This window comes from Bidens hawaiensis, unplaced genomic scaffold (assembly GCF_021521415.1).
Source record: "Bidens hawaiensis isolate Kalapana, Puna unplaced genomic scaffold, B.hawaiensis_p1.1 tig00007678_1, whole genome shotgun sequence".
Lineage (NCBI taxonomy): Eukaryota > Viridiplantae > Streptophyta > Magnoliopsida > Asterales > Asteraceae > Bidens > Bidens hawaiensis.
This window is the reverse complement of record NW_027491534.1, coordinates 883,361-901,747: the sequence shown is the minus strand read 5'-3', so window position 1 is coordinate 901,747 and position 18,387 is coordinate 883,361. Positions and strand designations below refer to the sequence as shown.

At 38.2% G+C, this 18,387-nt stretch overlaps 1 protein-coding gene across 1 annotated transcript; it reads left to right on the top strand.

Annotated features, from left to right (window-relative positions):
• The first annotated feature begins 14,886 nt into the window (after positions 1–14,886).
• Positions 14,887–17,702, top strand: LOC143635743 (receptor-like protein kinase FERONIA). The gene has a single exon (XM_077103500.1). It carries the CDS (start codon positions 14,900–14,902, stop codon positions 17,528–17,530), a length of 2,631 nt encoding a protein of 876 aa, XP_076959615.1. The 5' UTR covers positions 14,887–14,899; the 3' UTR covers positions 17,531–17,702.
• Positions 17,703–18,387: the final 685 nt, after the last annotated feature.

The following is an 18,387-nucleotide window of genomic DNA, read 5'->3' as shown; positions in this document are numbered from 1 at the left end:
AGGAAAGTGAATAGAGCTTAGCTTAGTTGTTTGATAATATTAAATTGGAACAACCTATTTATCACATCAATGTTACATTATTGCAGGCCGGCCTCAGCATCCTGCCTGTCCACTATAGACATAATGCTATTAATATTGTTGTGGTCAATTTTGAATTTTTCTTTAATATAGAGACCAAGACATCCTATTTTTGCATTAAATATTCTTTTATAACTTTATTGAGGGAAGACCACCTACCCAAAATAAGGAGTTTATCTATTTGTACATTATTTTTTGTAATCTTATAATATAACATAAACTATAGAAAAAATATTTAACAAGGGGCTAGAAAACTGGGGCAGCGGAACATAAATAAGGTCATGTGAAATGCAAAATAATTAGCTTTTATATTAATTAAAGTAACTTAAAATTAGAATATATACACAACATCGCCCCCTCTTGCCTGCGAAGTTGTCCATGCCACTGCCCCCATCCTACTTTGATACGGTAGATTTGAGATTAGGGGCTTTCTTGTAATTAGGTAATATCATAGGGGTCTAGATGTAAATGTGATATCATGTAACCATGCACTTAAACAATACGAACCCTAATGAGAGGGCAGCTATGTTTTGATTGGGTTTATACCTTCTTCTTATGCTTCTCTCTCTACACTCTCTCTCTACAATCTGTTACGTATCAATGGTATCAGAGCTATCAATTCTTGGCTCTTGATTTCCAATACTATTTTACAATCGAATTCCGATAATCGGAGTTCAATTTCTTTGCCAGTTCTCCTTCTATTCGGTTCAATTTTTCCCTAAAATTGAATCAGTACACATCAGCAACAACAACAATTAGGATTTGGATATTCAGGAACTCTAATAGACGAATCAGATTCAGTTACAACAACCAAGAATGGTGTTCTTGTGCTCGTGTGGGGGGTTTGATATGGGTCAACAGAGTTCACATTTGTGGAACTACTAGGTGTTCTTGTGGTGGAATACAATTTGAAGGCAAGATTCATTGTTGTGGTTACAAACCAGATTACTTAAAGCCACCAACAGAGTATGAACGTTGGAAGGGATTTAGGAGCTCTGATGAATGGATGGGATCACCAGATTGGGGAAAACTGAGCCCTAATCTGTTTAACACCAAGAATCAAGAAATAAGTATTCTAAACATTGCTTCGGCTATGGAAGAAATCAATAACCTACAACAAACTGGTTCGTTTCAAGATTATTGTAAATCATTTTATTTTCTTCTTACTAAAGTAATTCTAAGTGAAGAGTATGCTACAAGTCTATTCGTGGGGGGTCTCAAACCTGAAATTAGATGGTGGATTAAGCTCTTGAGTCTAAAAACCCTCGAGGAGGCTTATGAAAAAGCAAAGAGACAAGATTTTTGGGTTAATAAAGAGTTTAAGAATGTAGGAGATCAAATTTTTAGTCTAGTTGAGTTTCAACCTAATGAATCGGAAGACGAAATTAAAATTCAAGAAACCATTGATCAAGACGTCATGATTGAAAATAGGATTCAAGAACCAATTAATGTTCAAATATTGGAAATTCCAAAAGAAATAGGAATCGATCAGCTCGATAAGTTGGGTAATGATCTACATGATCAAGCTGATAATTTCTCTAGTGCTTCCGTTTCAACTGGAAATGTTTCTTCTAAGCAGAATAGTGTTTCTGGTTCAAGTGCTTCCGGTCAACAATTTGGAGTGGCTGGTATTGTTCCTATTTGCAGTCCACAGGCTGGTTATAATCATCCTAGTGTGTCTTGTTAGGTATTACGTGTACGCGGCTGACCTGAAAGGAATCGGATAGGGCGACAGAAATCAATACAATACAACGGCTCGGGCCTTAAGAACTTAACGGTATTTCTAATTGATTTCTAAAACGAATATAACGTAAACGCAGCGGATAAACGAGAAGTATACTAAGCAGAATTAATTAACCCAAACAACCAAACTAAAACGGAATACAAATCAGAACCTGGATAAGTAAACTGCCCTTGTTACAAACTGAACACAAAGGCTTCCTTTGTTCTGATCGAGTTCCACAATATTAGTTGTAGGCTTTGACTTTTAATTCAAGAAAAGGTAATTGATTAATAATAATCAATTATTAGTGCTGATGGTCTCTGACTTCAATCTCAGGAACACAGGTTCAAATCAATATTATATTGATTATATGCTAGTGGCGGCAGTAGGTCAACAAACTCACAAACCCACAAACAAGACAATATAATATGCTTTATATCGGCGGCTGTGGGTTTACGAACACACAAAACAATTATAATAATATAAAGTAGTAAAGAGATACGAACACAGGATTTACGTGGTTCGGTCACGGTGTGTAACCTACGTCCACGGGCAACGAACAGGGTCTCTTCTTTTATTGAGGTGCTCAAGAAATTACAAGATACAACATTGTTTATATAGGGAGGCTAACTAGGGTTTATTTCTTTCTCCATAAGTTACAAGAAATAATATAAAACGGGCCACTAAAGTTGAGTGGGTGGCCAACCCATTCAACCCTTCTAGTCTTCAACTGCCCAACCCAAGACGGGCCGGGGCTACACCCGTATTAAACCCAACAATCTCCCACTTGGAGCCTCGGAACGTCTTAACTTGCTCCACCTGTAAACACACCAGTACCTGTAATCTTTTGTCTTCAATATAAACCATGTCTTCTACTTGTTCGTCGCCACCTCCTCAACACTATTCCTGGAGACCAACTGAAGCTACACATAGCTTCAGTTTGTCCAAGGTCACAACCTTGGTAAACATATCCGCCGGATTCCTGTCTCCCCTAATGTTGTCCAACCGAATAGTCCCATCACTGACTAAACCCCGAATGTAATGATAACGCATATGAATGTGCTTTGTTTTACCATGATACACAGGATTCTTGGCTAATTTCACAGCACTTTCATTATCGCAGTACAATGGATAATCTGTTTGTTCCCTGCCTAACTCCTCTAAGAAAGTCCTCAACCAAACAAGCTCTTTACTCGCTTCAGCAGCTGCCATATACTCAGCTTCTGTGGTTGAGAGTGCCACATTCTTTTGCAGTCTAGACTTCCAACAGATTGCAGTATCCCCCATAGTGAACACATATCCCGTAGTACTCTTATAAGTCTCCTTACATCCGCCCAAGTCAGCATCTGAAAACCCTTTAAGAATTGCATTCTTGCCTTTAAAGCATAACGCCATCTTTGAAGTTCCCTTTAGGTACCTAAGCAGCCACTTCACTGCTTCCCAATGTGCTTTCCCTGGATTTGACATGAACCTGCTAATAACTCCCACTGCGTGAGCGATATCAGGTCTCGTGCATACCATTGCATACATAAGACTACCCACTGCAGATGCATAAGGAATCTTTGCCATCTCTGCCTTTTCTCCATCAGTACTAGGAGACTGATCCTTAGAAAGTTTAATATGACTACCCATAGGTGTACTTCGAGTAGCGATTTTCTCATTGCTCATGTTAAACTTCTCTAAAATCTTCCATATGTATTTCTCCTGAGATAAAGTTAGAGAACTGTCCTTCTTGTTTCTGGTGATGCTTATGCCAAGAATTTGCTTGGCTGGACCTAAATCTTTCATTTCAAATTCTTCAGACATCTGTCGCTTCAACTTATTAATTTCTGACATGTCTGAACCAGCAATCAACATATCATCTACATACAACAGTAGAATGATATAAGAACTGGCGAATTTCTTGAGATAACAACAGTGGTCCATCTCACATCTTTTATATCCATTCCTGCCCATAAAATCATCAAACTTGATATACCACTGCCTGGGCGCCTGCTTCAACCCATAAAGACTCTTCTTTAACTTGCACACCATGCTTTCTTTACCAACTGTTTGAAACCCCTCTGGCTGTGCCATGTAGATATCCTCCTCAAGGTCACCATGCAGAAAAGCTGTCTTCACATCCAACTGCTTTAGATGTAAGTTTTCTGCAGCCACAATACTAAGCACCAGTCTGATTGTAGTCATTTTTACCACAGGGGAAAATATCTCATTATAATCAACCCCATGCTTTTGTTGGAACCCTTTCACTACCAATCGTGCTTTGTATCTCTTTTTATCATCACTTTCATCCTTGATCCTGAATACCCATCGGTTCTGAAGAGCTTTCTTCCCGGCCGGAAGCTTTGTAAGAACCCAAGTCTCGTTCTTGTTAAGTGAATCCATCTCTTCTCTCATCGCTTTCTCCCACTGAGACGAGTCTTTCAAGCTCATTACTTCAGAGTAACATTGTGGTTCACCATTCTCTGTCAGTAGAAGGTAATTAACAGAAGGAGAATATCTCTTAGGAGGTCTAATGGTTCTGGAAGACCTCCTAACCTCTAGCTGAGGTGTAATCATTTCTTGTTCTAGTGGAGACTGTTCAGTATTAGGCTCTGAACTCCCACTGTCAGAGAAATCCTCAAATTCATCTGCATTTTCTTCCAAAACCTCTTCTGATGTTTCTGAGCTCTGACTATCAACCTTCTCACTTGAATCTTCAAACTCTACATGTTCTTTATCAACTTCTTGTGTGAATGACTTTCTATCTTTGTAAAGTCTTGCTTCATTAAAAACCGAATCACGAGCCCGACATACCTTTCTGGCCTCTAGATCCCAAAGCCTATAGCCCATCTTTGCGTCTCCATAGCCTATAAAAGTACACTTCTTCGCCTTAGGGTCAAGCTTGTCCCTCTCAGTATCTTTTATCCCAATGTAAGCATCACAACCGAACACTTTAAGATGTTTGAATTTAACCTCTTTTCCACTCCATACTTCCTCTGGAAGTCTGAATCCAAGAGGAACTGACGGTCCTCTATTTATAAGATATGCAGCAGTGTTGACTGCATCTGCCCAGAAGGTCTTTGGAAGCCCTACATTTAACCTCATTGCCCTAGCTCTTTCATTCAGTGTCCTATTAATTCTTTCGGCTACTCCATTCTGCTGTGGCGTACCGGGAACGGTATTAATCATCTTTATACCCCTCTCAGCACAGTAATTAACGAATTCCTTGCTGATGTACTCCCCACCATTGTCAGACTTTAAACACTTCACTTTCAGATTCGTTTCCATCTCCACGGCTGCCCTCCATTTCTTAAAAATCTCAAATACCTCGAACTTGTTTTTGAGAAAATAGACCCATAGCTTCCGTGTAGCGTCATCAATGAAAGTAACGTAGTAGTTTGAGCCTCCTAATGATGATACTGGTGTTGGTCCATACACATCAGTATGAACGAGCTCAAGTTTCTTTGCTTTAAGTGTTTTTCCTAATTTTATGAAGGTGACCCGTTTCTTCTTGCCAAGCACACAAGGTTCACAGAACCCTGTATCAAGTTCCACCTTTTTCAAATCAGGGAATTTTCCTCTCTCTGCCAGTATCTTCAAACCTTTCTCACTCATGTGGCCGAGTCGTTGATGCCACAAACATGATGGACTCGGTCCACTAGCCACTGAATTCACCTCTCCTGCTGAGATTGTTGCCATGTACAACGTACCCTTTTTCTTCCCACGAGCAATTACCAAGTTACCTTTTATGACCTTCCATTGCCCTCCTCCGAAAGTAACACTATAACCTTCAACATCAAGCTGCCCAATAGAAATCAGCATCTTCCTTAACCCAGGAATTATTCTGACATCTTTCAGAGTCCATGTAGTTCCTAAAGAAGTCTTCAAGTCGATATCCCCCATCCCGGTAATATCTAGAGCCTCATTATTCGCCAAACAGACTTTACCAAAGTTTCCTGTTCTAATATTCATTAGGCTCTTTGTGCTAAACGTGGCATGGAAAGACGCACCAGAGTCCATGATCCAAGACTCAACTGTGTTCTCAACACAACAGACTAGGGCTTCATCATCTGAAACTTCATTTGTAGCAGCATTTACTTCCGAAGTAGATTTTACTTCCTTTTTCTGTTGAGGTGCTGGAGGGTTGGTACATTGACTTCTGAAATGCCCATTCTCCTGGCAATTCCAGCAGGTAATATCTTTTCTTGGTCTAGACTTGCTTCTTTTCTTAGATTTTGATCTACCCCTGTTGCCTCCTTTGTTCTTGCTTCTCCCTCTACCTTCAGCACTTAGCAAAGTGCTTGATGATTCTCCATTATTCCTCCTTCTAGAATCTTCATTCAAAATCAGGTCACGAACTTTGTTGAAAGTCAAGGCATCCGAACCAACTGAACTGGTGACTGCAGTGATTGTTCCTGACCAGCTGTCAGGTAATGAAGACAAAAGTAGGCAAGCTTGCAATTCATCATCAATCTTGAACTTCACCGATGATAAACGTCTCAGGTGAGAATTGAAGGTGTATATGTGTTCGGTAACAGAACCTCCCTCTTTCATGCGTGTGTTTACCAACTCCCGGATTAGGAACACCTTATTTGCAGATGATGGCTTCTCATACATGTTTGACAACGCCTCCATGATTCCACGCGCTGTGGTTTCGTCTAAGATGTTGTACGCCACGTTCATAGACAAGACAAGCCTAATTGTTGACTTCGCCTTCTTGTCAATAGCTTTCCACTCATCTGTAATCTTTTCTGGCGGTTCCTCCAAAGCCACATCTAGATCTTTCTGTATTAGCAAATCCGTGATTTGCATCTTCCACCATCCAAAATTTTGTCCATCGAACTTCTCGATTTTCGTTTTACCCTCATCAGCCATAATACCGGAGATCAAAGAGTGAGAGCCAACACTGGCTCTGATACCACTTGTTAGGTATTACGTGTACGCGGCTGACCCGAAAGGAATCGGATAGAGCGACAGAAATCAATACAATACAACGGCTCGGGCCTTAAGAACTTAACGGTATTTCTAATTGATTTCTAAAACGAATATAACGTAAACGCAGCGGATAAACGAGAAGTATACTAAGCAGAATTAATTAACCCAAACAACCAAACTAAAACGGAATACAAATCAGAACCTGGATAAGTAAACTGCCCTTGTTACAAACTGAACACAAAGGCTTCCTTTGTTCTGATCGAGTTCCACAATATTAGTTGTAGGCTTTGACTTTTAATTCAAGAAAAGGTAATTGATTAATAATAATCAATTATTAGTGCTGATGGTCTCTGACTTCAATCTCAGGAACACAGGTTCAAATCAATATTATATTGATTATATGCTAGTGGCGGCAGTAGGTCAACAAACTCACAAACCCACAAACAAGACAATATAATATGCTTTATATCGGCGGCTGTGGGTTTACGAACACACAAAACAATTATAATAATATAAAGTAGTAAAGAGATACGAACACAGGATTTACGTGGTTCGGTCACGGTGTGTAACCTACGTCCACGGGCAACGAACAGGGTCTCTTCTTTTATTGAGGTGCTCAAGAAATTACAAGATACAACATTGTTTATATAGGGAGGCTAACTAGGGTTTATTTCTTTCTCCATAAGTTACAAGAAATAATATAAAACGGGCCACTAAAGTTGAGTGGGTGGCCAACCCATTCAACCCTTCTAGTCTTCAACTGCCCAACCCAAGACGGGCCGGGGCTACACCCGTATTAAACCCAACATGTCCAACAGTGTACAAGGGTATATTAGGCCTTTTATGAATGGCGTTAAAGATGGGCATCAAAATAATGATGGTAGTGTGGTTGTAAGGTCTTCAACAATAACTCATTCTTATGGGCAACATGCAGTTTCAAATATTTCAGGTGGTAATGTTGTAGATAAATTTCTGGTGGTTGTTGGTTCTTCAAAGCATCGCGGGATGGTGGCTCATGAGGGTATTAATGATATAATTGTTGGTCTAAAAAAAGGTCAAGGGGTTGGAGTGCTCATTATGTTCATGAATGGATATTGTTTTACACATAGAATTATTCAATTCTCATGGTTTGAATGGAAACCGGGTTGGTGGTATATTCGTTTTAAAATGGCAGTGACGGGTAGTCACAATTTGATATTTGTAGATGAAGTACCTCAAGTTGCTGTAGTTATTGAAAAGGGTGTTACTGATTGGCTGAAATTTCTGGTAGTTAAGTATAAAACGGTTGTGAAAGGTGGGTTAGTTAAATGAAAATATAAACTCAAATAGATTTTGGAAGACGATATTGATATGGTTGCATTTCACCTTATGACCATTGCTTCCTGTCAATTGGCTCTTCTGAAAGAGCTTATGAGTATAATTGGTAGAATTGTCAAGAAGTTTCTTATTGCTAGAAAATCTTATAAAGAGTTGGAGCTTTTATTATGCTTGGTGAAATACGAAATACCAAAGTTTCCACCTTCATTGTTAGTAGGAGCTGTTGTTTTTATAGTTGGGCGGATTTTTCTTAAGACTGTCTCACAAATTTTTAAACAAGCATACGCGAAAAGAAAAGTTAAGGTGATCAGAAGTTAGTGGTTATGTGAAGTCAAGTTTTGGGCAAGTTGGGTCCTAATGGTTTGGAAGATTCACAAAAGTTCAAATAAATATAAATTGCCAAATGCTAAGAAGTCAATATTTTAAGTCAACAACTAATGAAAATGTGAAAGTCAGTGGATGGACAATGAGTAAAAGTCAACGGATGGGCACAAAGTCTTGGAATAGATGGACAGGTTTGGAATTCAAGGTTAAAAATGTAAATAAATCTTGTTAGCTTGCATGGGTTACAACTAGAGGTATCTGCCAAATGAAGTACATCAAGAAGAAGCCAATGGTGCATTTATGGCATAAATGAAAGTCCAATTTTTTTCATTTTTTATTTTTTAAAAGTTCATTTTATTGTTTGGTTGAGTCATTTTCCATTGTAGTTCTTGAGGGCAAGAACTTTTAAAGGAGGGAGTATTGATACGGTAGATTTGAGATTAGGGGCTTTCTTGTAATTAGGTAATATCATAGGGGTCTAGATGTAAATGTGATATCATGTAACCGTGCACTTAAACAATACGAACCCTAATGAGAGGGCATCTATGTTTTGATTGGGTTTATACCTTCTTCTTGTGCTTCTCTCTCTAAACTCTCTCTTTACAACCTGTTACGTATCATACTTTCACGCGCCACCTATCGCGATCTTCTGCGTCAGATGTCGAGCTAGCGGGGATTGCTCCCACTCATGCTTCTCACGACTCATAACCTATTAAGTAACTGATGTATGTAGATGTCATGGGCTAATAAAAAACAAGTATTTATTAAGCTTAATGCATATAACTAGTACAGGTAAGTAAGGTCGTCTCCATAGGTTTTGTTACTCAAGATGGCTTTGTTAAAAAAGGTGAAGAGCACAAAGTATACAAATTATCCAAAGCGTTTTACGACTTAAGGCAAGCTCCTAGGTGTAGAATACAAAGTTGAACGGTATTTTGTTAAATATGAAGTTTCACTGGTGCACACAAGAACAAGCGGTATATCGAAAGAAAATTGGAACTAATCTCATAATAGTCAGTGTGTACGTTGACGACTTAATCGTGACGGGTTCCAATTTAAATTTAATAGAAGTATAAGCGCGAGATGGATTTAAACTTTGAGATGTCGGATTTGGTAAAGCTTTTTTTTGAAAGATGGATTTGGTAAAGCTAACATATTATCTTGGAATTGAAGTTTCACAAAGCAAGAATGGGATAAAAATTAAGCAAGAAGTGTAGGCGAAAAAAATTTTAGCTGAAGCGAGAATGGAGATTTGTAATCCTGTTCAGATTCCATTGTATTCGAGTATAAAAGTTTTTGAAGATGAGGAAAACTTTGATGCTATGAGATACCGAAAGATTGTGGGGTGTCTCCGGTACCTTTTACAAACTCGTCCCGACTTGCATATTCGGTCGGAGTCGTAAGCCGGTACATGCAAAGCCGGAAGCAATCTCATGCAACTCTTACAAAGCAGATTGTTTATTATATTCAAGGTACTCTTGATTTTGGTATTTCTTACACTTGTGGGAAAAACGTGTTAGTTGGTTATAGTGATAATAGCCATAACATTGACCAAGACGACGGTAGAAGCACTACAGGGCATGTATTTTACCTTGGGTCTTCATCAATTATTTGGTGTTCTCAGGAACAAAGTGCAGTTGCACTCTCATCGTGTGAAACAAAGTACATGGTGCAAGTGCAGCCGCATGTCAAGCGGTTTGGCTAAGGGAATTGATAAGTGAGTTGCTCGACAAGAAAATTCAAGCGGTGGTGTTATGTATCGATAATACATCAGTGATAGCTCTCATGAAGAATCCGGTTTTCCACGAAAGGACCAAACACATTAAATCTCGGTTTCATTACATTTGGGAATGTGTTGAATGTGAAGAAGTAAGCGTTGATTTTGTTAGCGGTGTTTAGAAACGTGTCGATATCTTGACGAAGGCTCTTGGGAGAATCAAAATCAAGGATATGTGTGAATTACTTGGAGTTGAAGACTTGTCGATTTCGAGTTCGAAGTTCCAGGGGTGATTGCCGGAATTTTGCTTCAAGAGCGTTATTTGGCATGCAAGGTTAAGTAACAAGATTTAAGGAGTGGATAATTATAAACAATCAAATGTTAATAGATTTAATTGTTTGTATAATTATTATGTTCCTATTATTTAGCAATCATAGTTGTAGTCTAAACTTGATATGTTATATTATAAATACCCGTGCTTTGGGTATAGAGATTGTAATTGAGTTTGTGAAGTTTTTCAATAATAACAAACGTGTTGGGTGTTAGCCAAATTAACGTGTCAAGTTTATGTCTGCGAGTTCGTGTTCCTGGTACCAGTTCCATTATACGATACCCTATTTACATTAGCTATCTAATAGGTTGTTGCATAACTTAGCTATGGTTATCAACCTGGATTTAGGGTTTTGTTATGATTTTTTTTCCTGCATGTAAATATAAAGATACAATACAAATATAAATATGGTTTTACAAGACCTTAATAGAAACTTTTAACATTATCCACTCCAAGAATATATTATGTTACATTTGAGTAAACAACAAGACCAAGAGTGTAACAAAGGAAACTTTTGAACCAACAACAATATGGCTATAGTGACAATGTGATAACAATCCGTGTAAATGTGTAATTACCTCCAAAAAATCAAAAAACAATCCTGATTCCTGGATCAAAATATAAAGTAGCAAAAGCCCAAGCATATTTCTTAGTGGCCCACTACGTTTGACTCAATTGTTAACCACATTAGGTTGAGATATTGGACTATATACATGTTTGCAATTAGTTAATATCAATACTGGCGGATCCAAGATTTTTTTCCTGTGGATTCACTGTGTTTAGATGCTCAGAATTCATAGGATTGGGCATAAAAATTTTCAGGTCGATTCGATGGTTTGGATCGGGTAAAGTTAATCACATAATAAAAATACGATACAGTAATAAAAAAAGCATCTCCATTAAAAAGCAACGGATAATCCGCATGCCTTTTCCATTGGTGTAACTATACGAGTGGGCTAATGGTCGCGGTTTTTCCTACGGTTAAAACTATGCTTAAATTTCATCTTAATTTCACAAGTCATAAATAGATAAAGTTTCATAAACATAAATACAAATGCTACAATTGCATACACCTTTACACTTAAAACAATCATATTTGTTTAATTAGGCCACATCTTCATCTTTTTCCCCATATCTAGATATATATATGAAGCATATGCATCGGTAAATAAATTATTAAACCAAGAATTTAGTCCTAAATATTTTAAAAAAAACAATACATTAGCACAATTACACAGAACATGAAAGCTAACATGGAGGCATGTGCAACAATACTTGACGGTACATTGCTTATCCTTTGCTTGAATCTTGCAATTAATGTATATAAGCCTAAATATGTTTTGAATAAAAAATAAAAATATTAGAAAACATGCCGCAAGAGAGAATCAAACCCAGGTATCTCCAACTATAGAGTAAAGACTTAACCACTAGAGCATCTGTTCAATTTGTGTGAGTTCACTCTATACTTTATATGTGGGTTCACTCCAGTCTTTTTATATGGACGTTCTACTAAAAATTCGAAACTCAGTGGGTTCCCGTGAATCCGGTGAACCCACGCTAGATCCGCCCATGAATATCAACATGTTATTAGAAAAACTGTAATCATATATATAAATAATTATAAATGTATATAGTTGAACTCGAGGTTTAAAACTTATTCATGAGCAAGCTTCAGATCAAGCACTCTTTAATTAGATGATTGGCTTCAGATTTAAGCTATGTGTTATAAATAGATGATAGATGCTAACAATTTTACCACGAGGGGCCAGGTACTCAAGGGTGATTTCACCTTTCATCATTTAATCATCCCCCCCCCCCCCCCCCCCCCCCCCTGTCCCGGAAAGCCAATTGTTTCAAACGGCCCAAACTAACAATTTACTCAATGCCTCAACCAGTGTATACGATGTCATCAACCACTGGGATGACGTCATTAACCATTATAATGATGTCATCACAAGAAAACCATCTAAATTTTGCCAGACTTGATTTACTGTCACGATAACATGATTCAACGAAGTTGGTAAGATTAATGAAACCGACTGATTTTAAATTTCCAACCATTTTGAGAAATTTTAAAGGCTCACAATAATATTATTTTTGAAAGTTGATAGTGTTGTGAAACAACGACCTAATAGCAATCAACATGCATCTTTTAATATGATCCATATGCATATTACATATAAATAGTAATAGAGTGAAAGAAGATTGATCTTATTGATGTATTCAACCAAATACAAGATACACACATATAATACGTGGGTAATGAATATATGAAGGTTATGTATGTGGATAGTCATCATATTATGATGTATTCGTAACATATAGTAATTATTAATATTTGTTTTCTTTCATTTTAGAGTCATATAACTTTCTAAATTGACTCATTCGGAAAATTGAGTTCAATCCACTTGGAAGATTGTGTGCTTAATCATTTTATTCTTAACTTGAGTTTATAAAAAATAGAAAAAAATCTCAATAATTTAATGCTAGTTTGTTAAGTTCAAAACTTGTTTTTATCTCACTTTCCCTAATCTCATATTCATAAAGGGGGTGGATCCTTTCAAACACACCTTCTTAAAAAAGGCAGGTCACAACAGACTACCTATGAATATTAGTCGGTGCTGACTGACCAGTAAAAGCATTCGATTAGCTGGCAAGAACACTCCTCTTTTTAATTTCGAATAGAAAAGGTTATAAAAGATCTTAAATTGAAAGGTTTTAATTTGGTTTTGTGTCACTGATATTGCTTGGTGCTACATGGCATTTCAAAGGAATTTTTTTTTTGGGATAACTAAACTTCTACTGTAAAAGTTAAGGAGTTAACTGGAATATAATGATAGTATAAGGGTCTAAATGAAATTAGATGAGAAAAACGGTTAATGGGTTACACTCATACGCGGACATGACAACATGAGTACATTTATGATCTGTCAAATTATATATCCCTCATTTTGACGCGGTTTTCAGATAGACCCTTCTTGTCTCATGGGAATCCACCGGTTTTCCTCATATTTGTTGGGCTTGTTTCATATTTTCCATTTTAATCTATTATTCAAATTGGTATGTACAACCGAAGGGGTTTGATAGTTTAATGGTTTGATCTACGGTTTAAATTTGGTGATTTTCCTTTTTTGCAATTCGACCGACATTCAAAACTTTAAACTGCATATATTTTTTTGAAAGACATTTCTTTTTAGTTTGGAGGATTTATAAACCAAGGATTTTTGGGGGTGTTTTAAGAGACTTTTTAGTTGACACCGGGCCCACCAGGCATTAACCCCAGTTAAAAAAACAAATATAAATTGAAAAAAAATTTAAAATAGGTATTTTTTAAAACAAGTTTCAAGTTTTAGGTATTATTTGTAAAGAATTCTAAAAATAAGTATTTTAAACTAGTGTGACGACTATTCTTTGTGTCAACGAGTAGTTTACAAAAAACTAGGCGCAATGACTATTTTAGGCTAAGAAAAATTCTGGGACGAGTATTTTGACGCCCTAAACTTGTCGGGACGACTAGTTTTGGTAAAAAAAATAGTCTGGACGGGTTTTCATTAATTTTTTTGTACTTTTCTTAATATTATATTATTATATTTAATTTTATTTTATAATTAGTTTTTCTTTTATAACTTTTAAAATATAAAATTTTACTAAAATCAAAATACATCATTAAGACGTATTTTTTTGTAGTTTCTACCAGGGCCTAACATCAAAGGCGCAGGTTGATCTGTATGGTTGAGGCTCCATTTGAAGTAAAAAAAACATCGAAAAAGTATAGAAAGCTACATATGTTATTTTTAACAACATAATACAGAAATAAAAAGTCAAATTATGAATGAATAAAAAAAATATATTTAGAAAATTTGGTACAGACACATAAGGGGCAGTCTTGTAATTTCCAAAGACCTCAACCTCTGCGTTCTAAAGAACATATAAAAGTGTAAGTCATCAGCCAGCTAATGAACTAATCTGTCTCATTAATATCACTGGATTTCCCCCAATTTAACTTAACACCTCAAATCTCTCAACTCATCGTTATCACATTACCACATCTCCAATAATCATCGATTGCTCTTAATGGATCCAGTGCATTAACAGCTGCTACATCACTAATTATTATTAATTCAGGTAGTAGTAACACATTTCATAATCACTTCTCACTCTTCCTTACACAATTATTATTTTATTCGTTTAACGTTACTTGATACTGAAACTTCATAGATCTGCTTATTTCATTTCATACATTTTGTCTTTGTCCTGTTCTAATCCGTGAAACCCTAGCTATAGATCTTGCTGATTTTTTGTATTAATTTGTCAACTGTTCATCCTGTTACTGCTAATTTAATGCTTATTAGGTCCAAAATCCGCTCATTCTCATTATGTATGTAATTTTCAGTATATTTCTAGAATTATTAGTGTTTTATCGTTTTTGGTAACATTTCAGGCGTAAGTTTGCGAAAACACGATGAGAAATCGCGGTTTCGTCGATTGTTTTATGCTGTTCAGCTTTGTGATTCATGTGGTTTTAGCTGCTGATTACGTCCCGGCCGATAAAATCCTACTAAATTGTGGTGCAAATGCCAATGGTGAGTTATATGATGATGATCACAGGCAGTGGACCTCAGATGTAGATTCCAAATTCGCGTTAGATGGTGCGGATTCTATAGTTTCCGATGCAGCCACTCAGAAACCTTCGGTTCCAACTGTTCCGTACATGACCACTCGCATTTTCAGATCTGAATTCACCTACAGTTTTCCAGTAGCTCCCGGGAGGAAATTCATGCGCCTTTATTTCTATCCTGCGGCTTATGCGAAGTTTAACGCCTCAGAAGGTGTCTTCTCTGTTGTGTTGGGATCGTATACCTTGTTGAAAAACTTCAGTGCGTATGAAACGACTAATAACCTGAACTATGATTACATTTTTAAGGAGTATTCTGTGAATGTCGATTCTGGAACGTTGAATCTGACATTCACTCCTGCTGCGGGTACTCCGGATTCGTACGCATTTGTTAACGGGATAGAAATCGTGTCACATCCTGACATTTACGCGTCTGATGTAAACTCAGTAATTGTTGGAGCCGGGACGTCGTTTGATATTAATAATGGCACGGTTCTTGAAAACGTGTACCGGTTAAACGTTGGTGGGCAGGCGATTTCACCATCGGGTGATACCGGGCTTTTTCGACAGTGGGGTGGTGATACACCGTACATATTTGGTGCAGGGGTTGGTGTCCCGGTGGCCACTGATGCAAATATTACCATCAGTTACCCATCGGGTATGCCTGATTATGTGGCGCCGGTTGACGTGTACAAAACCGCACGGTCAATGGGCCCCACCCCAGAAGTCAACATCGGGTATAATCTAAGTTGGTACTTTGATGTTGACACGGGTTTTTCGTATCTTGTTCGACTTCATTTTTGTGAAATCGGGCCTGAGATTAGTAAGATTAACCAGCGCGTGTTTGAGATCTTTATTAACAATCAAACGGCTGAAACCGAAGCGGATGTGATCGCTTGGGCCACAAAGAAAGAAGTTCCTGTTTATAAAGATTATGTTGTGTTTTTCGCTTCCGGTGCTCCACGAGAAGATCTATGGCTCGCGTTACACCCGAACCCCAAGTCAAAATCACAGTATTACGACGCGATATTAAATGGTGTCGAGATATTTAAGATAAACGCAAGTGATGGGAATCTTGCAGGGTCGCTTCCGTCACCGGCTCCCGTTCAACCGATCATTGATCCCGATAGAGGAGTGCTTAAAAAGTCGGGTGAAAACAAAAACAAAACCGGGTTGATTGGTGGCGGTGTTGCTGGAAGCGTTGCGGTTATCCTCGCTATCGGTTTGTTCCTTTGCTTATTTTCCCGTAGAAGTAAAAAGCAAAAGGATCCAACCTCGAGCGATGGCCCGTCGGGTTGGCTTCCGCTTTCGTTATACGGAAACTCACATTCGTCGGGCTCGACTGCGAAAACAACCACCACCGGAAGCTATGCGTCGTCACTACCATCAAACCTATGCCGCCACTTCTCGTTTTCTGAGATCAAAGCCGCCACGAAAAACTTTGACGAGTCGTTATTACTCGGTGTTGGTGGATTTGGTAAAGTTTACAAAGGTGAAGTCGACGGTGGGGCCACTAAAGTTGCTATTAAACGAGGCAACCCGTTATCCGACCAAGGCGTAAACGAGTTCCAAACGGAAATCGAAATGCTCTCAAAGCTACGTCACCGCCACCTCGTCTCACTAATCGGTTATTGCGAAGATAATAAAGAAATGATATTGGTTTACGATTACATGGCGCACGGGACGCTTCGCGAGCATCTTTACAAAACACAAAACCAACCGTTATCATGGAAGCAACGGCTTGAAATCTGCATAGGTGCCGCTCGTGGGTTACATTATCTTCACACTGGTGCGAAACACACGATCATCCACCGTGACGTTAAAACTACAAACATTCTCCTAGACGAGAAATGGGTCGCGAAGGTATCCGATTTCGGGTTGTCAAAAACTGGGCCCGCGCTGGATAACACCCACGTGAGCACGGTCGTGAAGGGTAGTTTCGGGTATTTAGATCCTGAATACTTTAGACGACAACAATTAACCGATAAATCCGACGTGTACTCGTTCGGGGTGGTGCTTTTCGAGATATTATGCGCTCGGCCCGCGTTAAACCCGACACTACCGAAAGAGCAAGTGAGTTTAGCTGAATGGGCGCAACACTGTTACACAAAGGGCATCCTTGACCAAATAATTGATCCATTTTTAAAAGGGAAAATCTCGGCGGAATGTTTTAAGAAAGTGGCTGAGACCGCGGTGAAGTGTGTGGCGGATCAAGGGATCGAGCGGCCGTCGATGGGGGACGTGTTGTGGAACCTTGAGTTTGCTTTGCAGCTTCAGGAGAGTGCGGAGGATAGTGGTGGCAATGTGGTGGTGGATATGGAAGGCAGTGGTGGTTATGATGAGGTGGTGGCGAAGGGGAAGGTGGCGGATGGTGGCGGTGATTATGACGATTCGAGAAGCACCGGGATGGATATGAGCATTGGTGGGCGGAGTTTGGCTAGTGAAGAGTCGGATGGGTTGACACCAAGTGCGGTGTTTTCGCAAATTATGAATCCCAAAGGTCGTTGAGATGTCTGATTCTGGTAAGTTGCCGGAAGTTGGTTTTATTAATATTCATTGTGGTAATTTAGTATTATATTATTTATATTTATTTTTACACCTAAGTTTGATTATTTGTTTTGGAATCCCATCTCTAATTATAAGTTTTAATTACAGTTTTAAGATGCGTTTGAATAACAGTTCCGGGATCTAGTATTGTTTTATATATTTTCTATTTCCATGTACAAGTGGATAGCATAGTGTTGCATATTTACTTGCACGTAAGAATCATGTAACCCGAACACGAAATGGTTAACTTATTTATTTAAGCGTGTTAAATGGGTCGATGAGTGGCAATCATAGGCTGTAGAAATAGGTTAAATTATTCAAAATGGTTAAGAGGGTCTAACCCGCTTATGAGTGAGTTGTATATATATGACAAACATGTGACATACCTAGAAATAAATAAAACAATAATGAGATTTTTGATACCTGGTTGTGCGCTATAATAAGGTAGGTAAAGTGTAATAATGCCAACCATAGATTGAGGCGAGTTAGATTGACAAAAATGCACTCGCCATGTTCATGGTGGTCCACCCCCAGCTCACCACATTGCAGATAAGCAAATAGTTGCATTTAGGCAATAAACAAATATACTAACATTTAGGAATGTGACAGGTCACGGAGGGCTGTAAACGAACCGAACGAACACGAACAAGTCCTTGTTCATGTTTGTTCGTTAAGAAAATAATGTGTTCACGAATGGTTCATGAACACTTACCAAATGAGGTTTCATGTTCATGTTCGTTCATTAAGGGAATTAATGTGTTCACGAACGGTTCACGAACACAAATGAACACAAATAAAATTGGCTGGGCCTAGAGACT